The sequence below is a fragment of the Hemibagrus wyckioides genome, linkage group LG20 (genome assembly GCF_019097595.1).
Source record: "Hemibagrus wyckioides isolate EC202008001 linkage group LG20, SWU_Hwy_1.0, whole genome shotgun sequence".
Lineage (NCBI taxonomy): Eukaryota > Metazoa > Chordata > Actinopteri > Siluriformes > Bagridae > Hemibagrus > Hemibagrus wyckioides.
The window spans coordinates 13625762-13651171 of NC_080729.1; the positions used below are offsets into that span (position 1 = coordinate 13625762).

General features: G+C 40.7%; 1 protein-coding gene across 9 annotated transcripts in view; it reads right to left on the reverse strand.

Annotated features, from left to right (window-relative positions):
* Positions 1–25410, reverse strand: part of LOC131371189 (myomegalin-like) — a 63191-nt gene that overhangs the window by 19722 nt on the left and 18059 nt on the right. For 6 of the 9 annotated variants that reach the window (XM_058419032.1, XM_058419031.1, XM_058419027.1 and 3 more), the window contains exons 1-16: positions 7804–9752; positions 6190–6327; positions 5564–5683; positions 5306–5398; positions 4982–5185; positions 4729–4887; positions 4396–4500; positions 4023–4160; positions 3749–3928; positions 3274–3468; positions 2874–3074; positions 2738–2792; positions 2559–2644; positions 2406–2474; positions 2131–2237; positions 1850–1989 (exon numbers count right to left, since the gene is read on the reverse strand). In XM_058419032.1, the coding sequence (XP_058275015.1) occupies positions 1850–1989; positions 2131–2237; positions 2406–2474; positions 2559–2644; positions 2738–2792; positions 2874–3074; positions 3274–3468; positions 3749–3928; positions 4023–4160; positions 4396–4500; positions 4729–4887; positions 4982–5185; positions 5306–5398; positions 5564–5683; positions 6190–6327; positions 7804–8949 (3136 nt within the window). In that variant the 5' untranslated portion in view covers positions 8950–9752. Of the gene's footprint in view, positions 1–1849; positions 1990–2130; positions 2238–2405; positions 2475–2558; positions 2645–2737; positions 2793–2873; positions 3075–3273; positions 3469–3748; positions 3929–4022; positions 4161–4395; positions 4501–4728; positions 4888–4981; positions 5186–5305; positions 5399–5563; positions 5684–6189; positions 6328–7803; positions 9754–15275; positions 15330–16110; positions 16265–17307; positions 17469–17644; positions 17769–24340; positions 24418–25410 lie in introns of those variants that run through there. The other 3 variants (XM_058419026.1, XM_058419028.1, XM_058419033.1) reach the window with 2 other exon arrangements.

Here is a 25410-nt window from a genome sequence, read left to right on the forward strand (position 1 = left end):
CAGATGAGGAACTAATATTCATACAGTCATGTTAATTAATATTTGATATTAACCAAGTGTGTACGAGTCCATAATACAAGAAATGTGGCTGATATGAGTGGAGGACGTGGGTAAATATTGTTTAGGAAATCTATTCATAGTGAAGCAATATGTGTGTGTGTGTGTGTGAACTGTATTATATGCTTATGTCACTGTGGAAATATTAAAGAAGAAAAAAATGCCTGCCACTTTTCAGTTTGTGTCCCAATGTAGAAATAAATGCCATCTTATTTTTCTTTTTTAAATATATCAACCCCAGATGTAGTAGGCATGCAAACATCAGCATGCACGGTTACCATGCACGTGTCCATGAACACTAGAGAACAATATCGAACTGACTACCAAATTAATGGATTCTGAGGCAGTGAGCTACCTTCAAATAATAATTATAATGCTTATAATAATCATAATAATTTCTTTTATACTTACCTCGTGTGGAAAGTTTAACGCTCCAAAAAATATTTGATCTTTATTCTGAATTATACCACAGCACTGTTAAATCCTGGAAATCTGATTGGTCAGAAGGTGGCGAGTAATTTTCTATAATCGCAGGGCGGTAGTTGTCGGCTGTCATTTAAACCAGATGTTTATATTAAAGCGCTCTTTCTAGTGTATCATCGCCTCTATATATATGGTTAATTCACAAGGAAGGGAATAGTGGATGCTTTCGATTTTAGCAGATTTGAAACGTGAAATGGTGAAGATTTCTGTGAGCAGAGCATTTTTGGAAGGAGTCTCCAGGGTCAGTGCTTTGTAACAGTTTGAGGGAATTAAATGTCTTTGTAAAATGGCCGAAGAAGAAATAAAGAGAATAAAACATTATGATCTGTCATACTTCAACAAGTAAAAAAAAATAAATAAATGATTAGCTTGGGGCAAACTGCTGTGGTATAAGAGAAATAAAACACTTTGGTTAAATGCAGTTATTAGAAAATGATCAACTGTTGATTATTTGCCTATAACTGCACACCTTGTCGTGTTTTATTCCTTACAGATCAACTATATGGTCTATGATATGGTTGTCAAAAAAAAAAAAAAAAAAAATACAAAAACCAGTTCTGACCATGTAAGCTGGTTTAGATTTATTTCCTTTACTGTGATGTACATAAACATGACCTGTGTTTGCTTTTTTTTTTTTTTTTTTTTTGCTGTCGATAAAATCTCATTTGGCACCACGGTTAGACAGCAAGGGTGACAAAGACTATTTTAATCATCGTAAAGGATACCATGCAGGGTGCTAATCAATGCTGCTAACCAAATACCAGTTACTGCATTTCACATTTGCATATATTATTAAAAAGGAGCAACTTTCACAAATAAGCAAAAAAAAAGCATATTATAATTTCTGACCCGAGATCAGACGAAAAGAATAATTTGGTGAAACAAGCTTAAGGCTTTGACTGAAATATATTAGGCATATATGTGCTTAGGTGTGTAAAGGATGAAAAACTGAACAAACAACAAAAAATATATAATGAATGAGGCAGACTATGCAGATAGCAGCACTTTAACAAGAAAAGAAGAAAACACAAGAATCACAATACAGAGCAATGGCAAAACGGACCCAAAAATGCAAAGACGTATAGAGAAACGTAGAAAACGTACACGTAGAAATGAATTAAAAAGTCACATTTGTTTGCCTTGCCACTTGGTGTGTTCACAGCACCCACACTGTTAGTACACTTTGCTGTTAGTTGAAGTGCTTTTCTGTTGAACGTGCTCACTCGTTTTTATACAGTGTTAGGAACGACGCCCCCTGCTGGCCCGGAGGCCTTTTGTAACGTACAGCTCAAACTCTGCTGTGGCCCACCTCCATAGTCAGCGTGGGCCTTAGCTGCCCTGTCCAGTGCCAGAGCTGTGTCTCGGGTCCTGCTCAGGACCTCTTCCAGCTGTCCGCGTAGCGCCTGAACTGTGTCCAGCTCCATGTGCAGTGCCTGAGTCTTCCCCATGCTGCTCAACCAATGAAAAGTTTTTATGAACACCATTCATAATTTTATGTTCAAACAATGTTTAAATTAAGAATGTTCAAATCAATCTAGTTATAAAGGGTCTAAGCTGATTGTCTGATCTGGACTGATCTCAGGTCCTGACCTGTCTTCTGTGGACTGCATGTGGTTCAGGTTTTGGTAGAGCTTCTTCTCGGCTCTCAGAGCCTGGTTTAGTTGCTGGTACTCTGATACCAACTGCTCCAGAGCGCTCTGTAGAGAGTCACAACAAATCACATGCTGAAGCGACACGCTCGTTTCATCCTTATTCATAAAAAGCACGCCAAAGGCAATTATTATTACACTATAGTAGATTTCCTGCTCGTTATAATGTATAATAATCAGTAATGGTAGAATTTTGGCCTTGTTCCTGTTGGCTACCTGGGGGTCAGTGGTAATGCGAGTTTCAGGCTTTTTGGTCAAAGCAGATCTTAACTCCAAAAGCTCCCTCTGTGAATGCAGAAGAGGAGACGATAAATCAGAGAGCAAAAATAACAAGCAATTTTAATTACGAGAGAGTGTGTGTGTATATACCTCTGTCTCTCTGTGTTTCCTCAGGGCGATCTGAAGCTCCTCTTTAACAGCCTGCATCTCCAGCTCTGAGTTGCTATCTCCCGATCCTGCTCGAAACGTGTTAGCACACACAAGCATATATTCATTATTCACCTTTATTACTAACTACAGCTCTAGGCAGACAACTGAAATGAACATACTCAGTGTTGTTGCCGATGGTCTGGAAGTTGCCTCTTCCTGACTCTGCATCAGATCCTAAACAACGAGTTCAACACATTTACTATCACATTAATATTCATATTAGAATGTGCCTAGATATACACACACATCTCTTACCTGTATAAGGCTTTCTTTCTCTCTCAGTATACTCTGAAGTCTCTCCATCTCCATAGCCAGTGGAGCTCCTCTTTCTCTCTCCCTCTCCCTCTCCCGTGTCACGTCACTCAGCTCCTGTTCACGTGACACGAGCTGCCTCCGCATCTCATTTAGCTGCCCGGTCCGCTCTGTTATCACCTGCCTCAGCCTCTCGCCGCTCTCCTAAAGGATTGATAGATCAGTTACCCGTTGGAACACTGACAAAACATAGCTGGAAATGGTTGATGGACTACTGCGTGTGAATGAATATGAGTATCCGATTCCAGTTCAAGCAAATCAATCTGTGGCCTCTCATTCATCAAAGCTTTTATAAACGCCTTTTGCATACAATATGTTGATGTTGTTCATTGTTTGGCTTTACCTTGATGTACTGGTCTCTGGAGCTGATGGTATTGAGCAGGTCCTGGATCAGTGTGTGGTGCTCCTGAGTCTGCCTGCTGCGCTCAGACAGCACCTCCTGGAAGAGCCTCTCTTTCAGTGCCAGACGTGACTTGAGCTCCTCCACTACCTCGTTAGGGCTGGGGGAGAGCTTAGCCAATAACGCTGCTGTCAGGTCCTTAAAAACAAACATGCACACACGACTTTATCAATTTCTCAAAGTTGAGTCTTAAAGTTTCTTTAAAGGGTTTAATTTTGCACCCATGTAAGCACAGCTGTTCTTTTCACACAAGGCTTATGATCTGTTACTGGTTGGACTGGTCAGGTAAAGTCAGAACGGAAAAAACAGGTTTATCAAGTCTCCCTGAAACAAATCCTACACCCGTGATGATAAATCAGTAGATTTGAGAAAAAGCCAGCCAGGCTTTTATACCTCAGATGTGTTTTTGTATGTTTACCTCTGTCTCTTTGCTGCGTGCATGGAGCGTAGTGTGCAGCTGTGCGATGATGTTGTCTCTCTCACGCAAAGTGATTGTGTTTTTCTCGTCGCTCTGCTGTTTGAGCCACTGCATCTTCCGGAACGATTCCTGAGTCTGTTCCAACTCCAGATCTTTACTGCGCATAAGACCATCTATACTCTGCTCTCACACACACACACAGGCTCTGTACGTCATTTTCAGGATTATCAAACATAAAAGAAAATATTAAAAAGATCACAGACATAAAACACACCGTGATTGTCTCCTCATTGTTGGTCAAAATACAGCGCAGTCTCTCGAGGTCTCTCTCTTTCTCCCGAAGTGCTAACTGCAGCTTGCGCACCTCAGTCTCCTTCTCCTCCAAGCAGCGGAACTTCTCGTCTATAGAGCGCTAAGAAAGCAAACAACACACACACTTACACACACCATTTACCTTACATACCCAATATACAGTACAGAGATACAAACCGTGTGAAAAATATGACAACACATGCTGTCTTTGTTTACATTACAGCAGGTTTCATTATTGCATTATTTGCACTTGCCACGGTTGCCAGGTCACAAATGCATTTAGGAAATGAGAGGTAGCTAAGGTGTGTTATTATAGTGCAGTGGGACAGCAATACCTCCAGAGCTTTGTCTCGGTCACGAATGCGACTCTTTAGTTTGTCCAGCAGGGCGTCACGGGGTCGGCCAGACTCAGTAGGCTGGTCCAGCAGCTCTGAGTACTCCTACCACACACACACACACACACACACACACAGTCAAAGCCAATGGTTTTGAGAAACATCATAAAATCCTAAACATTGTCACTGCTCTGGTTTTGCTGCATTTTTATAAAAAAAATGCAGGTCATGTGACAGATGGAAACTTTTTCATGTTGCCTAATGACATTTTTGTGCCACTGAATAGTCTTAAAACCATGGTCTTGATTTAACTAAAGCTGATTATCTGCTAACCTGCACAGTTCTCTCTTTCTCCCTTAGTGCAAACTGCAGCTCTGAGATGGTTTTGTCTCGGGCTGAAACCTCAGAGTGTTTATCAGCCTCGTACTCCTTCAGCTGAGCGTCCTTCACCTGTAGCTCTGAACGCAGCTGCTGCACTGTGCTGCGCAAATCCTGCACACACACACACACATCACAGTGTTAACCTCTTTAATTTTCCTGACCACAATAACTGTTGTCTTTAAAGCCATGTCATGCTTGTTCCTACCTGGTTGTACTTTTCGGTGGTCTCCCGGTGCTGCAGTGCCGCCTCTAGGTCACTGTGCAGGCGGTCACGGGAGTGTGCCAGGTCTTCTGCCATCCTCTGGTTCTGTCTCTGTGCTCGCTGATTTGCCTCCAGCTCCAGCTGGCAGCAGAAAAGAGAGCTTTGTAGTGCCACCACCTCACCTTGCAGGTCACCGCCTTCTACAACCTGGAGACGGAGAGAAGGAAATGTCAGGTGAGAAAACCAGTAGGCAAACATCTTAAACAAGTGACTAACATGTTTGAAAGACAGAAAAAGACAAAATGAAAGAATCAGAATAACACTCACCTGTGAATGTTGGAGCTGACTGCGATGGGCCATTTCTCTGAGCTTACACAGGGTGGCATTCTGTCCTTCTATAACCTGATATAACTCCTGTGACTACACACACACACACACACAGTTTAAGAAAGGCCAGCATACAGGTATGATAATCAGGTGTCCACATATGTTTGGCTATACAGTGTACAGACACTAAAGCAAATAAAATCATCACATAAAATCTGTGAGCTGCCTGAGTGTGTGTGTGTGTCTGCGAGTGCAAACCTCTGTCTCCTTAGTATTAAGACTTTCAGTGAGGCTCTGGATGGTCCTCTCCTGACTCTGAGCTGCCTGTCTGATAGAGCGCAGCTCAGTCTCCATGTCCCCCAGCTTTTCCTGCAGCTTCTGTAAAACAAAATCCATATGCAACATTTCATTACTGTTAACTCCTTACCTATAAATATATATATACAGAGAAGTGACAAATTAAACTGAAAAACCTGAAACACTAAGCTGAAAAACATTATGCAGAGTGTACTGCTTGACAGTAAACGTTTCAGCATGCTCTGAGCTAAGTATAAAGATGCTAAGCAGTCCAGTTGATCTGAATTTTGGATCAAGATGCCATATAAATAGATCTAGTAGACGCGTGTAGTGTAATCCACAAATATTGGTCTAAATCGAGGATCTAGTCACCATATTTTTAACGAGTGGTCTGAATGCTTGGCCCATACAGTGAGGGCTCTGCTAAGATGTAGCTGTATTTTTCTGGCATGGTTTGAGGTGTTAAAAAAATGAAGTAACTCTCTTTGGTGTTTAGTATCAGTGTCAGTTCCTCATATTTGCATTATCTGTGTTAAGGTGCACTGAAGCTGTGGTCTTAGATCAGAACTGGGGACAAAGTTTAGTACCTTGTTGCTGGTTTCACTCTCCTGGATCTTACTTTGGAGAGACTGGACCTGTAGCTGAGCCTTCTGCAGTTCACTGACGCACTGGCCTGCCGCAGATTCATACTGGTTCAGCTGAGACTGCTGCTCTTCAATCAGAGACTGCAACAAAGAGAAACATACACCCATTACACCACACATTCCTACAACCTTTACTAAGACAGCTGTTCTATGGAAGAAACAAACCCACATTAAATACACACACTACTGCCTTTCTGTATAACAGTACGGTTTAACCTCACGTTCTTATACATAAAGCTGCATGCCTCCCTCCTATAAAAGCCTCAGAAATTCTCTAAAAATAGGGTGGTACTTTGTTAAAATGACAGCAGTAAGAGTCGTGTTCCTGTATAGTGCAAGTATAGTTCCAAGCATGAGGTCAGACTGTGTGTGTGTGTGTGTGTATTTTCTACCTCTAGCTGTCTGTGAGATAACTAGGTCAGTGGTGATGCCACTTCCCCCATATTAACCTACTTAAATGAAAGTGCCCTGGCTTTGGCTAAACTAGGACGGGCAAAGACCACCTCATCTGTGACAAAGGGGGATGAGCTGTAGCGTTATTCTTTACTAATGCATTTCGTTGAGCACAGGCAGCTTCCTGATTTGTAAATCTGCTAATCAGAGTTGCCACTTCCTGCTTCGCTGGCACGCTCATCATACACGACAGTTTTATTATACTTTTATTTACACCAGATAGTAACTCTGTCATTTCAGTGAATTCAGAGCACTTGAAACAAGCTCATCCTTATTTCTTCCCATCTCAGAGCAGTTATGTCACTTCATAGATACAGTAATTTATTAATACATCTCTTATAGCTGGGGACACAATATGGAGCACTTGTGGATGTTTTGCTTATACTAACCTATTAAACTTCCAAAACTGATCTGCTAGCTCTATAGATTGTGTTTTTCATGTTCCAACACTACCAATCTTCAATCTAACTTCTTCAGGACAAGATCTAATTGGAAGCCAGTGTGACAAACCTGTATAAAGGCTCATCTTCCCTCTACATTTCCTCCTTTATCTGTAGCAGCTCTAATCTGTTGGTAATGGTGGGGTAACTCTACATGCCCAATAGTGTGATTGATATAGTATTGATGCAAACATCCTCTGGGGGGCAACACGCTACACAGACTGTCCTTAATGACAGCTAAATGGACTTTAACACTAATCACGTAGCAATAAATCGTCCCTATACCAAACGTTTGCTACAGTCCACAGGCCTAATGAACAGACATCCAGAGGTCAATATATCATGAACTTTTATCCCATTCAAAGGCTAAATAATATAAAACAATGTGTTCACTTTGTTTACCTGCAAGCAAGCACTGTGAAAAAGTAGTACTGTAACAAATTATTAAATATCTTGTGTTATTATTAATAACATGTACAGTGCAGACTCCATGACCAAGAACTTCTATGTTTGCCTATATCAAAAAAAAAAAAAAGAAAAGAAAAACACTTGCATCCTGTCTAAGACCAATTATTCAGACCATTAGATCTAATCCTGTATGGTAGGTCTGTTAAATCTCCCAGAGACAGACAGGACTTCTTCATCTACCAAGCCGTAACTTCACCTTCTTTTCAATCTTCTTCAAGCAGAAAGGTAAGTACTCTTCATATACATCATCCCACATCTCCTCCAGCTCGGCCAACTCCAGTGCCAGGCCCAGACGAATTCTTGGAGGCCCAGGCATCTCTCGTGCAAAGGCTACCCTTTCAGTGGGGGTCCTTAGGACTTGTCCTGGGTTGCCTAGATTAATGCCTGTATCCACACACCCAGGTTTAATTAAAACAGGAAGCCTACTTCCGTGGGGAATCCGGACAGGTTTGTAGATGCAATTCTGAAGCAAGCACAGAGCAAGCTGCAGTTTGCCAGATGCACTCGCACGGTCAAGACTGGGGTCCTGCTCTAAGTCCCAGTTCTGCTCTTCCCTCACGTCTTGCTCCAGCTGTCCAACACGTGGCGCTGCACCCAGGGTAGAGGTTAAAGACTCTGATGAGTTGCTGGAGCTTGGTCTCCCTCCTAAAGTCTTGTCACTGTCAGATGAATCCCTTGCTGTTTGCTCTGGAACAAGGGTAGTTGATGCTGTCGTTGTCATGGTAGTCTCAGAGTAGCGCGTGGAAGGACCACAGGAAATGCTACGTGCCAACTTCCTAGGTACCTTGCACACAGCCTCATAGTCCGAGTCAGCTACACGGAGCGCGCTGCAGCCTCGGCATCTTCTTGACCGGTGCCAGAGTGAGGATGCGTCTGACCCGTGGCACTGTGGATTATGGCTACACTCCAACGTTTGCTCCTCTTCCTCTGCCCACGACTCGTACACCGAATACATCAAGTCCTCTTCAACCAGGGCGCAGTACTTGGCATCATGGATGCTCGACATGTCCACCATGCACTCTTTCTCCACAGATGTTGCATCGCTGTTGTGCTTGAGATACATTCCTCTGACGCATTGTCGTAGACGGTCTTTCTCCAGCAGGAGCTTGTGCAGCCGCTCGATGGACAGTGCCTCCACACGCGCAACCACCGTGTCAAAGCGATACATACGCTCCAGCATAAAGGCACACTTGCTGCAGACGAATTCTCCACGGCCGTCCCGGCGCAGCTCACGGCCCAGAGCGTGTGACAGCAGCACCTGTAACCTGCCTGCTGGATGGAAGATCCAGCGGCGTTGATTTCCACACAGCTCACGGGCGCACACCCGGCACACCTCCTTCATCCTGGATTGGCGGGATCGTAGTTTTTCCAGGATGAACGATCTCTGTAAACTTGGAACGAGCTTCAGAACCAGTCCATGGACTGTTCAGTAATTAATCTAGGGGACAAGGTGCTATTAATGTCTTATGTACTCTGATGAAAATATCAGATGCTTAAGCCTGACATCCAATCAAGTGCAGACGGGAGGGAAATGGGCATCTCGATAAATGGGGATGAATATCTCGTACTATGACTTGACTGAGGACGAGAAAGAGATGGTGACAGGATTTCACCTTATAACAAACCCATCCTTGTTGAACCAGGCCACGCTGCAGCATTTTACATCCGGAAAATGAAGGTCGCTGTACCGGTATGGTACTGTAGAGGAAGGCATGTTGCTCACTCTAGATAAAGCATAGATACCGAGCTTAGACTTATGTCCTATGTAAATCCCAATGTCAATGAAAGTGCTGCCGTTTTAGGAGCCATTTTGTCGGTTAAAGACGCCGGTTTTTTCCCTCTCCACAGCGGTGAGACTGGTTCATCATTCCTATCGCGGCTTCACAGACACATCCTCCGTCACTACCCTGTCAGCTATATAACGCAGGTAGCAGCGCTTCACTCCTTAATGGCTTCATTCTCTCTCCCCCTTACTCTGTCCTCCTCCTCTTCCTCCTCTTTTTCTTTTTCTCCTCCTCAGACAGACAATCCGTTGTGAGTTAGAGTCAGCCGCCGTGGTACACGACGGAGAGTCCGCTCTAAATACAGAGCCAACACATAGCAATGATGTAGCAGCGCTGTGGTTGTCGAGGCTCGCGACGAGAGGACGTACCATTTCCCTAAACAGGTTTGTACCATTTGTCGCACCGCGCTCTAATTGTAATGTATTCACTCCAGATTTGAAATGTCTTTCGCTATAAAGATTGCTGAAAGGATGAAAAAAATCGGGAAAAGCTTCGAGAAATGTTTAAGTGAGGTAGGGGCAAATATGTAGCTCAACAAGAGGGTTGTCTCTACCTCTGCAGTCTGATTTGGAATTTCCCACACAGGCTTCACTAAGCCGCAATGTGTTGGGTTCAGCGAGCAGGTGAAATGTCGCGCGCTTATTACCCGATAAAGCATCGTCTTATTATTATTATTATTTTTCAGCGTCATATCAAGACAAGTGGTTATGACGAGAACAAAAACCCCCCGCTTGCTTGCACAAGAAACTCTGAGCTAACATTATGGCCTGTTTTTAATCATTTCCTTCATTACCCAAAATGTCATTTAACTACCTGATGACAGTGGCGATGCAGCAGCGCTTTAGTCCTTTAGGTTCTAAAGCATCGACGCTTTCATGCCAACATTAAATTCTTCATTTCATAGATAACTAGACGAGTTGTCATCTGAGTAGAGATATCTGACATTTAACATGATCATCTCAAGCTAAATTATATATTAGATAAATGCTATTAATATAACAAAGCGATGAGATGCAACTTTGGCAGTACTCTTTGCAATGAGGACAGTCTGCCTCGGGGCCTTCCTCGAACTGATTTCTGTTAAAAATACAATGCTGGATCTGTATCCTTGCCGCTCTGTTCTGTGCTGTTGTGGTTTATGCAAACACTCTTGCTCAAAAATAGACCAACACAGCAGTGCGCGTGATACAGCCATGTATCAGTGCCTTTAGACAACACTAAATATAAATTAGGACACAATCTTTGGTGCCATGGTGACGTACATATGATGTGACATGACCAAGGTTATAAAAAGGTGAAGATCACAGTGTATCAGCCAAACACACACACACACACACACAAACACACATACACACATGCTTTGTCTGAATCTTATCTCCCTCATGGGGGTGGCCACAGAAGAGTCATCTATCTCCTGAAAGGTCATGTGTTTATTGAGAATAATGACTGGCATGTGGGGCTAAACAACAAAGAGTATGTTCTCTAGAACTGGATTAGCTGCATGGCAATCACATCTGAGACAGAAATGCTGTGCTATTAGGGTTGAAATAAGTACATATGCTTTTTTATTGCATACATCTAAGTAGCATGTCCCCCAAATTTCCCTTCTTGTCATTACTAACACCTATAGCTCTCTCATCTAGTCTTTGCGTGCTTTTCTTTAACATGCTTTATATTATTTTGTCTTAATTGAAATGCAATATTCAGCAGAAGTTCTTATAAAGAGCTATTTGAATATGCGATGACACAAAATACTTGGGTCAATCCATCTGGGTTTATCTCCTAAAAGAAATGACACAAATCCTAGTCTAGCCTGCTCTGTATACAAAAAGAGAACTGTTTAAACCATGGACAAATGCCAGTGTCCAGAAATACAAAAACTTAGCTAATGAATTAGGTCTTTAGATATCTGGGCCAGAACGTGGCGCATATTTCAGTAAATCTCTACTACTAATGTGTCTTAAGTGTCTTCTGAGGTAGAACTACTTAATTATGCTGAAAACAATTCCATTGTACAGTTTAGGAATAGTATTCAATATTTCTAAGTAAATTAACAGTAATTATTTGTAGATGAAGCAGCACTTTAGTAACATGACAGGTAAGTTGTTTTATATATATATATTTTTATATATATAATTTTTTGGTGTCATTAGGTTTAATCAGCCATACCTATACAATGCACACAAATGTTTTATTTTTTTCTTTAGAGCATAAACCGTAAACACCAAGCTTCCATAAATATTTGTGAGAAAAAATACTTCAGTGCACTGCTCTGTTTATGGCTTTGTAAATAGATCGAAAGTCCTAACATTAGTCAGTGTTGTGAATCGGGGCTTTATTTGATTTTACAGTCAAATCTAATGACATGTAAAACTCAAAGACCGAAGAGGAAAGCCCTTAATGTCTGAAATGATTAACAAACACAAATGAGCACAACCAACTACACCAACGAACAATTTTCATGTTGGCCTAATTGTCCCCCAGCACTCACACGACTTAATCTATACTCAAATATTCAGTGATTTTCCTGCAAGTCACTGGGCTTTCCTACTACTGCTTGCCATAGTAATAATGCTTATCAGTGTGTAGTGCATGTAACCTTCCACTTAACAACAAATCAGCATTCTTGTTACTAAAATGAGGGAGATCTGGCGTCTTACTAGTGTATATGCCCATCATATCATAAGAGACGAAGGAGCTCTTTGCCACGGATCCCGTGCGCTCTACCGTCTTCACTTCACAGTCACTGCGCCGAGTCTCTCCATATTTGCCTAAAGTTAAACCTTTCTCAACTTTGTAGCGTCACTGAACACACCCACATCTAGTCACCAACGGTCGCTGTCGCTCACGTCACTGAAAATCTCCAGCTCTCAGTGAAAATAAACGGTGTCTGGGCTGCATGTGTAAACATAGCATTACACGGTAATAGTTAAAGTGTGAACGCGTGAATGAGTGAGTGTGTGCGAGTAAATGAGTGTGTGTGTGGTAGTGAATGTCTGAGAGAGCTAGAGCGAGCGATTATGAATGAGTAAGGCAGCTGGGTTGAAGTCGGACAGCAATCGGAGCCGAGTGATTCCTGCCATCTCCAGCGTTTGCATATTCCACTGTGCTGATTTACAAGCCAAACAGTGCCTGGAGGCAGCGTGTACACATTTCTTCTCAGAAACACATTGGACACATACAGTACTCTACACTAGTCACTTTCCTGTCTTCAGTAGCCAAGTGGCAGCTGCACAATCCTGGGTCACTTCCCAACCGGATCACATCTCAAGTCCTAATAGCACAGACTGCCACAAACACATATCTCTTCATTTCCAACCTTGTAACACAGAGCAAATAAACTGGTCTTTAACCTGTTGGAAATGTATTCTGACTACACATTTCATGCTCAGTGTCCACCTCTAGTAAACATGAACTTGAACATGAACAAATTGCTACACACCCATTATTACTGTCAGAGTAGTGGTGTTTACGAAGCTCAAGAATAATCCATAAAGCACTCCACCCTCAGTGGAATACCACAGACACACGGGCTGACAAGATACCAAAAGGTGAGCCTGAAACTGGCCTGTTCTGAGCAACAAGATTATTAGGCAAAGCTTACAGTGACTTGTGTTTCATTTTTTTCAGGTTGACCACATGGTAGCACAAAGAAACAAGTTGTAGCAAAATATCTCACAGCGACATGACAGTAAATAACAGGATCCAGTTAGTAAGACAAAAAAACATTTCATGATGTGATGTTAACGGAAAGAACAACACAATGTAGATTTTATCCATTTATATTTACATTTACAAGGTTGTACTTATTATCCATCTATCAATTTCTGCCCCATTTGTCCCACACAGGGCCAGTGGGAACCTTGAGCCTATCACAGGGTACTCGGGTTCAAGGCTACAATGCATGTCTTTGGACCAGGTAGGAAACCCTCATACTTGGCAAAAAAAAAAAAAAGGAAAAGCAAAAAAGGGAAAACATGCTGACTCTTCACGCTGGACAGAGGGAGCAATCGAACCTCCAACCTTGGAGATGCTAAGCCACTGTGCCCTACAGTTCCTATTACAGCACATATAAACAGCTTCTCTTATGTTCCATGAACTATAGTGCCCTCAATCCAATACCTCTCACTGTCACAAAGTCTATTTTAGATGTTTTTCTTCAGACGTCTTCTCTTCTATTTTAAATAAAACACATTTTATAACCAATATGGTATTAGTTATACTGTAATATAGTCTTAGATGGCCTTAGATTGTAACAGATTGTGCATTCATTATTAAATAAAGCATACAAAAACTTAAAATGAGCAATTTTACAACTTCACAGAGCGCTTAAAAATAATTAAAATGATTTAAAATGACTGGTATGAGAGTTCAACTCTGTTGGTGACTGTGTCTACTGGGTCTAAACACAATATGCTGTCATGCACTGGTCATGTGACATCAATCTCTTTTGGTTCCTTAGCTCACAGAAGGGAAACTCACGGCTATCTTCACTTTATCATTTTGTGTTCTATGTTATTTCTGCTTCAAAACGCTCTGAACGAAGATAGAAAAGATTCACTGCTTCTCTTTCTCCATCATAGCTCTCTTTCAAGGTGTCCTGTCGTTATCTACCACTAGAGGGCAAACTTTGATCATGAATATTAACTAAAGCAACGTGAAGCAAATCAGTACGAAGTCCCCCCCCACACCCCCCCCCCCCCGGAAACACTTTAAACAATCAAGATGTCAAGAAATTGAGATAAAATGTAAATTAATAAAAGCTACTGCATCATACTGTGGAGTTACTTAACCCATTTATTTACATATACAGTATAACTGAGGCCTATTTATTTGATATCAAGGCACCAGATCAAGACAAACAAATACACTTACTATTGATTTGCACTTAATGAAAAGTATTATACTGTATGTACAGGCTTCATGGTTCTACGATGCAGCTCAGTGGTACACCAACCAGGCAAAACATTGTGACCAACTGCCAAACTAATATTGTTTTGGTCCTCCTATTGCTGCCAAAACAGCCCTGACCCGTCATGCACTGTGTATTCTGACACCTTTTTATCAGAACCAGCAATTTGAGCAACAGTAGCTCGTCTGTTGGAGAGGATCACACAAGCCAGCCTTCACTCACCACCTCCATTAATGAGCCTTAGCTGCCCATGCCATGACCCTGTCGCCGGTTCACCACTGTTCCTTCCTTGGACCACTTTTGATAGATACTGACCACTGCAGACCGGGAACACCCCACAGGACCTGCAGTTTTGGAGATGCTCTGATCCAGTCGTCTAGCCATCACAATTTGGCCCTTGTCAAACTCGCTCAATTCCTTACACTTGTCCATTTTTCCTGCTTCTAACACATCAACTTTGAGGACAAAATGTTACTTGCTGCCTAATATATCCCACCCACTAACAGGTGCCATGATGAGGAGATAATCAGTGTTATTCACTTCACCTCTCAGTGCTCATAACATTATGCCTGATCGGTGTATAATGCATGTTAGTCATTTTGATTCCAATCCAATCATAAGCATTAGCATTATTCAAATAATAATATAATTCCCAATTTGAAGAATACACAAACCCAAACTCACAGCCTAAGGTAAGTCAGGCCTAATGTTCTATCTCAGACAAAAAAAAGGTAATTGTGCTATAGAGGTTTCCTCTGGGTACTCCAGTTTCCTTCCATAGTCCAAAGAACTAAATTGCATGTGTGATTGTGCCTAGCGACGGGTTAGGACCCCATCCAGGGTGTCCCCCCTTCCTTGTGTCCCGATTCCCCTAGGATATGCTCCAGGCTCCAGCAGGAAACATGCATGAACTTGTTTCAGGTGAACTACAAACAAATATGCTTTTACTTATACATATACAGTGGGTCCTACCTGCATTTCCTCTTGGACACGTAGCCTCTCGCGCCCCAGCTCTTCCTGATAAAACTGCAACATTGAAAAACAGCAATCACTGTCATGCACACTGTCATATACAGTCTAAGTGTAATTACAATCATTTGGAGCTTCTTAAATGTCATTGTGCGCTGTCAAAAATAGCACAACTTTTTGGTGCAATGCTTGACTTTCGAGAGATACAACTTGAAAACTAGAGCATGAAAGTGGATTCATTTCATCTGGATCTCAGCAGCTGCTGATGTGTCAGCGGAAACATGAGTTCAAGGCTCACGATCTCTCAAGTAACATCAGTAATACAGTGGAAAATCAGAGGCGTGGCCTAATTAACACCTCTCGTGTCAGTGAGATCTGTCAAATTGTGTAGATATGAACATATAGAAATATATAGAAATATATCTTTGCCACTGCAAATTTTATTTGATTTTTAAAAGCATTCAAATAGGCTATATTAGTGTAGTATTATAAGTAGAGCGATGCTGCATCAGTTTTTCAATGTTTTTCAAAGTTTGACACATTTACTTAAAGGAAAACGTCTTTAAAACAGTATCTCAACCTGTAATAATAACAATTTGAAAAATACGTCTTAAAAATATTCAGGTGGCATACATCATTTTAACAAAATGTGTGAGTTTCTTAATTATTATTAATTGGAAAAATAACTTTTACTGCAGTTGCAGTTCACTTCGCAGACACTAGAGGGCACTCACAATGACACATTTCACATAAAGATGCTGATCGAGGTTACACTTTTTTGCCTGCTGTCATAAACACACACACACACACACACACACACACACACACATTCGCTCACCTCTGCATCTCTCTCTTTCTGCAGTAGTGAGGTAGAGAGCTCTTGAAGCTGTTCCTCCATCTCTGTGACTCTCTCTCTTAGAGAGCTCCTCTCCTCCGTTAACTCCCGTATCAGCATCTCCTTACAGCGCACTGCCGCAGTGAGCTCCTCGATCCTGGAGATAAATAACACACATTAATAACCTGTATGACTGTGTGGGTGTGACAGCTGATCAAACCCAGAAAACTGAACGAAGTTTTCCAAAGATGAACAAACCAACCTGCTTCTATAGCAGATCCTTCTGTTTCGGGTTTATCTAATCACATGCACTGGAGTAAATGATTTAGCTAAAGGCAGCTCATTGGACCAGAAAGGGGATGGGGGGGGGTGAACTGTTTCACCAGCGTACACAGATCTTCAACAGTTTAGTAAGCGGATAGCATGGCTTATTTCAAATAAATCAGAATATAAAGATAAATGGACAAAGCAAAATTATTCAGTGGCAAAGTAAATGGCGCTAGTCAAACGTCATGATGTTAAGCATCATTAACAATTATCAATTCTGACGGTCTTATTTATGTAGAAATATAAATAATTATACATTACAAAAACATTATAAACTAATTATTAATGGCTAATTATTCTAAGCTAATCATTACTGTTTTATTTCTTTGTTTTGTTCACAAATAAGAACTTTATTTGCAATAAAATATTTCTCAGTATGAATCCGGTAGTCTAAACGAGTGAAAATCTGGAAAGTGAATATTGTCCACAGTATCACCGAAGCTGCATTGCTCAAATGGTTGAGTGTCTTTATTCAGACAAGTCGCACAAGTGTGACATGTTCAGACGGCACATGTTTCTGGCATTTAAAAATAAACTGGAATCTGTTGAAGATTCGTCCATCTTTGCTAAAGGTTGCGCTTGATCGCTTTTTTCCCCCCTCACAAGAATGCTGTCTGTGGATTAACTCCAGCTCAAGATAGTTTAGTATCCTTGAACACAAGCTAAGGGTTCGTTCTGGCACCATAACTTTAGAGACGCTGCTTTTAATACAGTTTTTAATAGAACTCTATGCTTTGTTTAGTGTATGTGAAAGAGAGAGAGAAAGAGAGAGATCAAGAGAGAGATTGAAAGAGAGAGAGAGCGAAAGAGAGAGAGAAACTCCAGGTCAGAGAGTATAACCCAATTCTAACAACTCTCTCCTTTTCTGCTTACCTTTTGCTGGCTGTGTTGTCAGGTAGCAGGTTGGGAGGTTGGCAGCTCTTAGCAACAGACATCTCCTTGGTGATGGGCTCCATGGTGACAGGGGGATGCTGGGAGCAGGACTCTGCGAGACTGGCCATGCGTTCAGCCTCGTTCCGTGCTAACTGAGCCTCCTGCCAGGCATAGTATCATCATCATCATCATCATTAATACAATTATGGTCTTCCGTATCATCAACAAAAGCACCTGTAAAGCTGCATGCGTGTATGTGTGAATTTATGTGAATCACTGTGTAAGAATGCATTTGTGTGTGTGTGTGTGGACACATGGTGTCAGAATGGATCTCTACCTCCTGTAGGAGTTGTATCTTGGTCTGCAGGACCTGTTGCATGTGGTCGATCTCCTGCTGTCTCGCCTCACAGCAACGTTGCAGCTCTGCTTCATTGTTATTGGTCAGGCTCTCTGCTGTTGTCCTATCAGAACGCAGAAGGGGTGGGTTAGCAGGTCCTGCGTTGTTTTAAAACATGTCTACAACATGCTAACAGATCTATCTATCAATACTCTGACAATAAAACTTTTAAGTAATATCTTGTCTCATTGATGATGAACTAAGAACGAACTATTGCACACATTTGTGTTTTTTAAACACAATAGTCCATAATGCTGTACTGTGTTTCATCTGAATGACAAATATGATAAATCTAACACTTAACCCTTTTGTTCAAACCGAAACCATATTACTGTGTGCTTTTTAATCTGTGTACTTTTAGATGATAAATAAAAACAAATGAGAAATAAAGAACCCGTCTTGTTCCCATTCTTCACACTTGTGACTGTATTTTTGAAATACTTGTAGCATCAAGCAATCACCTGACTGTAACCGATAGGCTGCAGGAATTTACAGTCTGGGCTATAAAGAAATCAGCCCTAGCCTTGCTTCTGTACAGTATATCATTCTTTATGACTACAGCTGCCATAAACGATTCCATAAAAAATAATCTGCCTTAAGACATTTAATATATATTAAGAGCAAACAATTTGATGGATGCTAAAAATGAAATCTCATCCTGATCTTTTTTATTATCTTTTATTATCACTATCTTATTTATTATCTTTTATTATCACTATCTTATAGGGTAAGGGGCGGGGCTTAGCCCTGCAAGCCCATTTATACCAACCATCACTCGTCATTCCAACACCAACAGCTATGTCTACATAAAGCTACAGCTGTTTTAAGAAAACAAATGGTTCTCTCTAGATGTCTAATTTTTTTTTAAGTTCTCTGCAAGTATAGACCTGTGGAATCTCAGGCATATGTTCAGATAATAGAGTCAGTTGGCTGGTGGGTTCTAATTTACCAGACATTCCTGAAGAGCTTGACTAAAACAGATGTGTTACATCTACATTGCGCAGAGCTGAGAATATTTTATACGCCATGATACTATGACTTTGGGAATTTATCCAATGGCTCCCAAGGTGCACAGGTAACTAAGAAGGTGGCTTCGGTCATCCTGAAGCAGAGGAAGGCTTTTAAATTTTCCATGTTTAAACGTCTGTCATCATGTCTTAGAATAGGTTTGTACATGGACACACACACGTATACAGACAGACTCATTTTTGCAGGGATGGGACTCCCAGAATGGCCCACGCCACTGTGTCTGTCACTGAGTGTATAAATGTGCTGGTTTTAAACTGGGATAACGACTGTCCACTCACACCCAACATGGAGCAGTGTTTTCCCAGCTGTTATTGAAGAGCTGGCACTTACATCGCACTAAAATTAATTTACATGTAATAAATTTGGGTAATAAATTATCTTGGAGCTGTAATTGTTTCATCGTGATGTAAAAAAAAAAAAAAAAATCATTTTTTATATATCTCTTTTACATTTTGTTTATTGACAATGATTTTGTCATTTTATTGAAATTAAATTTATGTACAATTAAATGACATTCAATTAATAGATTGTGTATACATTATGAAAATATTAAATATAAAAACTATAAAATAAATAAATAAAAATAAAAAATAAATATAAAAAAATGAAAAAATAAAATAAAATAAAATAAAAATTCCCTACAATTTATTTTGTTTGTTCACAAAAGAAAAAAGAAAAAAGGGGAGGTGGGGTGATGGTGTTGGGGTATGTGGTGAGCTCGTGGTCTGGCAACCTGAGGTATGTATTCAAGGGTTAATTTAAGTCCAAGAGCTACATCACTTGTTATGGCAGCCATTTTTGGAAAGCTGGGAAGAGCCAATAATTTATATACCCAGAATTACTGCAGGTAAAATATTAAATATTAAATATACATAACATAAATGTGTTTACTGAATCTGATCGTTTCTATAAGTTAGAAAGTAACAAGGTACAATAACATTGCTATTGTCCTTAAGCGCAAATTTCGAGTACCTGCATATAATTCACTTTATTTCATTTAACTTGCTTCAAAAGATATATCCCAAATTTTTTATAGAAATTCATAACCTGAACCTATGGATAGTGTAGAAATATATGCTAATATGATTCCAAAAAAAGAGATAGAAATTTAAAATCCTGACAAATTTGAAAACGGCCTTGAATAACAAAAAATAAAAAAATTTGACCAGCCTGGTGGCCAATCTTCATTGATTGCACATTCCACCAGTAAGAGCAGAGTGTGAAGGTTTAATTAGCAGAGTAATAGCACAGTTTTGCTTAAAATACTGCAATGCACACAACATTATGGGTGATATATCAGAGTTCAAAACAGGACAAATTGTTGGTGCACGTCTCGCTGGCGCATCTGTAACTAAGACAGCAAGTCTTTGTGATGTATCAAGAGCCACGGTATCCAGGGTAATGTCAGCATACCACCAAGAAGGACGAACCACATAAAACAGGAGTAACTGTGGACGCAGGAGGAAGCTGTCTGAAAGGGATGTCCGGGTGCTAACCCGGATTGTATCCAAAAAACATAAAACCACAGATGCCCAACTCACTGCAGAATTAAATGTGCACCTCAACTCTCCTGTTTCCACCAAAACTGTCCGTCGGGAGCTCCACAGGGTCAATGTACATGGCCGGGCTGCTATAGCCAAACCTTTGGTCACTCGTGCCAATGCCAAACGTCGGTTTCAATGGTGCCAGCAGCGAAAATCTTGGGCTGTGGACAATGTGAAACATGTATTGTTCTCTGATGAGTCCACCTTCACCGTCTTTCCCACATCCGGGAGAGTTACGGTGTGGAGAAGCCCCAAAGAAGCGTACCACCCAGACTGTTGCATGCCCAGAGTGAAGCATGGGGGGTGGATCAGTGATGGTTTGGGCTGCAATATCATGGTATTCCCTAGGCCCAATACTTGTACTAGATGGGCGCGTCACTGCCAAGGACTACCGAACCATTCTGGAGGACCATGTGCACCCAATGGTTCCAACATTGTATCCTGAAGGCGGTGCCGTGTATCAGGATGATAATGCACCACTACACACAGCAAGACTGGTGACAGAGTGGTTTGATGAACATGAAAGTGAAGTTGAACATCTCCCATGGCCTGCACAGTCACCAGATCTAAATATTATTGAGCCACTTTGGGGTGTTTTGGAGGAGTGAGTCAGGAAACGTTTTCCTCCACCAGCATCACGTAGTGACCTGGCCACTATTCTGAAAGAAGAATGGCTCAAAATCCCTCTGGCCACTGTGCAGGACTTGTATCTGTCATTCCCAAGAGGAACTGATGCTGTATTGGCCGCAAAAGGAGGCCCTACACCATACTAATGAATTATTGTGGTCTAAAACCAGGCGTTTCAGTTTCATTGTTCAACTTTGTATATATATTTTAACTAGCCTGTTTGTATCATGACAGCTAGCTATTGCCAGGCAAGCTAGCTTGTATTGACAAAACTAGCATGCTTGGCATTGTTTGAGGGATTAGCGAGAGATTTGACGCATTAGCTATAGTTCAAATGACCACAAACGGCTCTGTTTGTTCCACAGAATGTGAATTTAATTACAAATATCATTTACTGAGAAACTATTTTACATCATTTAAGTGCAATTAATTCGAGTACAGAAATCGAAGCTGTACTTGGTGTACTTCTTTATTTTACAGCAGTACATTTGCTAATTTGTGTCATTTCTTTCGTGTGCGTCCTGTTCACGGGTTTATAATTAGCTTCCTTAGCATCTGAGAGATTAACGGTCAGTATTTGATCAGACATTAATTCACGCTGAAACCTTTACTAACGCACATAAACAGATAAAATAGCTAGTCTTGTATTTTAGACTCCGGCAGTAAATATATGTTTACATGCTTTACACAGGCTGTTCTGGTATCTGACATCAGCCTGAGACTTGATAAGCGTGCTATTAAACACAGGAGTCTTATACAGGCATCTAGATATAGCATATAGAATATCATTCACTTTTATCTGTACAGAGTTACAGTCACTTCCTCCAAGATAGCGACACTACTGCTAATAATAAATGGATGCTAGTGGTGTGTTATGCAAATGTAATCACGCTAACTGCCCTCTCACGTCGGGGACATTTATACTTCGGTACTTGTGTATCTGTTAATACGACAGTTCACGCAGCCGTCTGCCTTCATACCAAGCCAATTCTCACTGAAAGCATTTCTAAAATGTTATTACTTGTTAGTTTCAATCCACATTCAAGGAATGTCAGACACTTTTAACAAAAAATGTATTGAACACCGTGTTGCTGTGCTTTCAGTCCCTCACGGATTTTGTGGAGATATTTTTCAAAAATGTTTGATATTTTTGCAGCTTTTTTCTACTTGAAATGGTGAAAGTAAACACTGGATACTGGTGGAGAAACATAATTAAATACTTTCTATGATGGCTGTATTCATGTCCGATGCACAGTATATTGTGATGACATCACTTAGCACATCTTAGGCTATAATCTGTGGAAAATCTGCTGAAATAATTCTAAAAAATTGAGTTCTGTTAAGCTCTGCAATCCCAAAATCTCAAATCCTGGTCAGTGTTTTAGAATTCTGGTCCTGTTGGCTATAGCTTTACACCACAATAGCGTGATTGTAGTTTTGGCTGAATCAAACATGCAGATCATTGCCACAACCCTTATTTTGTCACGGAATTAGTGGGTATGAAACTGAACACACCTTCCCACTAACCAGTCGGTGTTTGCTTGAAGGCTGGGCAATACACCAGAAACGCATAGTTAGCTTAAAAGTGTCTGTTCAAAGTAGAAGACAATCAGCCCTTCTGCTCATTGGTAATTATTAAGAAAATCACATGAGGCTTAGGGGAATGCTGTCATCTTCAGTCCACTGAAATTGACCGATATTATTTCTCACTCTGTATATCCTTACACACTTTCTTCCTCCTCTTCCTTTGGTTTTATTTCTATTTCTGTATCTATCGCCCTATGCTTCCTGCCAAGATCACCCCATACGGCTAAGTGGTTGACATGTGAGTCAAGCATGGGTTCAATTTTCCAGCTGCTCAGTGTAACTGGAGTGTGTTTATATGTGTGTGTGTGTGGCACGCTAGTCTTGGACCAATCGGTGTTAATCAGATTGATCACACTTATAGTGCTTCTCCACTGAACAGGGTTCAATATCAAATCCAAACCCGGGACTGTTCAATAATCTGGACAATATCAGATTCCTATCAATATTTTAATCTTTAGTGAAAAAATAGTAATAAGAAGTGATAATACACAGCGGAATAAATACAAACAAAACACCTTGAAATTGTACGGTTCTCGTGGCTGAATCTCAAATGTAGTTCTGATTTACACCGATCAGGCATAACATTATGAGCAGTGACAGGTGAAGTGAATAACACTGATTATCTCCTCATCATGGCACCTGTTAGTGGGTGGGATATATTAGGCAGCAAGTGAACATTTTGTCCTCAAAGTTGATGTGTTAGAAGCAGGAAATACGGACAAGCGTAAGGATTTGAGCGAGTTTGACGAAGGGCCAAATTGTGATGGCTAGACGACTGGATCAGAGCATCTCTTATGGTGTGTTCCCGGTCTGCAGTGGTCAGTATCTATCAAAAGCGGTCCAAGGACGGAACAGTGGTGAACTGACAACAGGGTCAAGGATGCCCAAGGCTCATTGATGCACGTAGGGAGTGAAGGCTGGCCCGTGTGATCCGATCCAACAGACGATCTACTGTTGCTCAAATTGCTGAAGAAGTTAATGCTGGTTCTGATAGAAAGGTGTCAGAATACAGAGCATGACGCGTCAGGGCTGTTTTGGCAGCAAAAGCGGGACCAATACAATATGATGTAGGTGGTCATAATGTTATGTCTGATACTAAGTATTCAATGGCATTCTGTTACACACCCCATGCAGGACACAAAGTGAATAAAATTCAATTCCATTTAGGATTTGATCTTTACTTTTAGCCAAAGCAATTTCAGCCAGAGACATTTATCAGGATGATTCCTTGACGATTTTATTTGATCTGAATCATTCTCATCTCCACCCGTATGTCCCGGCTCAGCTAATAAACTAAATCTTCTGGGTATTTACACGTGTCACTGCTCACTTGGCAGTGAAAACAGATCATTATCCCGAGCTGCACAGTCCGGGGAAAAAGTGCTATTAATGAGCAATGAGTCCACCGTACGTTTCTCAGACGGAGACAGACAGCTTGCATCTGTCTTGACGGTCTGGATCAATCTGATATATTACCCTTTCCCCTCCCCTGCTTATCACACAGGACATGAAAACACTTCTTGGATTCGATTAAATGCTTAAACACCGTCTACCAAAAACAGAAGTGCCCTCAGGGCAGCTGGAATGAAGCAGTGATAATAAGCGACACCACTTTGAGTGTGTAAGAGTCAAAATCTATTTACTGATAGTGAAAATTTGAAGTCTTATTTATCGTGCCTCGTTAAAAGTAATTCTACCGTCTACAGCGACTCTGTAGAAACAAACAGACAGATGCCGAACCTTTTTCTACATAACTATTTAACCTTTCGTACTTCTACAGTCGTACAGACAAGTAAAGAGACACAGACAGAGACACAGACTGACAGGTGGTAGACAGAAAGAGACTCACAGAGCTTTGTCAAGGAGCTGCTGTTTCTCCTGTAACTCCTGCTTCAAGCTCTCCACCTCCACCTTCAGCTCGATGTTCTGAAATCAAATCAGATCAGCAGATTTAATGAAGAATCAAAACTTTTGAATTAATTAGCCAGGTCATAAACATGTTATTTAAATGACAGACAGAAGTTTTATAATAACATTAATTCAATGTGCTTAATGAGATAGCGGCTCAATAACTTTAAATCACAGACTTGGCACAACTTTTTAATTCCAAAGTAATACTTTCATTAAATGCTTTAAATAAAATGAGCTTAGCAGAATATAAGCAATACCAGCATTTGGATTTGGAAATTATAACAAATAGCAATATTTATGCCAGGGAAAGTTTCTCGTATTCAGAATTGAGGCTGTAAACTTATGAGGAGTTAAAGCATGTACTAATCACATATTAACCACACGAGTCCTATGATTTCATGTGTGAATGACCACCGTTAATTCACGTCTTATTTATATTCACCTTTTTGACATGGTCTGCACTAGTTCATGCGGTTGGTTCATCTCCTGATCCTTTCCTGCTTTACGACTATATTTTTAATGACGTCTTTGTCTCATTTGTCTCAGCAATAAAGCTTATTGTTTACCTGTGCTTGGGTCAACCAGGTCCTCCAATCTGTGTTTATTATTAGCGCGTCTTTCTAAGTTCGATAAATTAAATTGAAAATGAAGTTAATCCAGCGATGATGCTTTAATATGCAGTGGGCATACAGTGAATTCCTTTATTTTCCTTCTTATAGAGCATGGATGATTAAGTTTAGGTGTTAATTAACATTCTATAAGTTTATGAACAAACCTGCACTAACATGTACTTAAGGTGATCGCTATTCACGCATGAAAGTTACGTCAAAGTTACAGTCAACTATTTATTAGTTCATGATCAATGCATGCCTAAAATCATCATTAGTTCATATTTATGTAAGTATTTGTTCGAGTGCTAGTGCAGAATGAGTCAAATATCCTAAAAGGACCATTTCATTATATTATTTTTTATACACTATGCACAATAGGCTTGGACTTGTCCTTGTA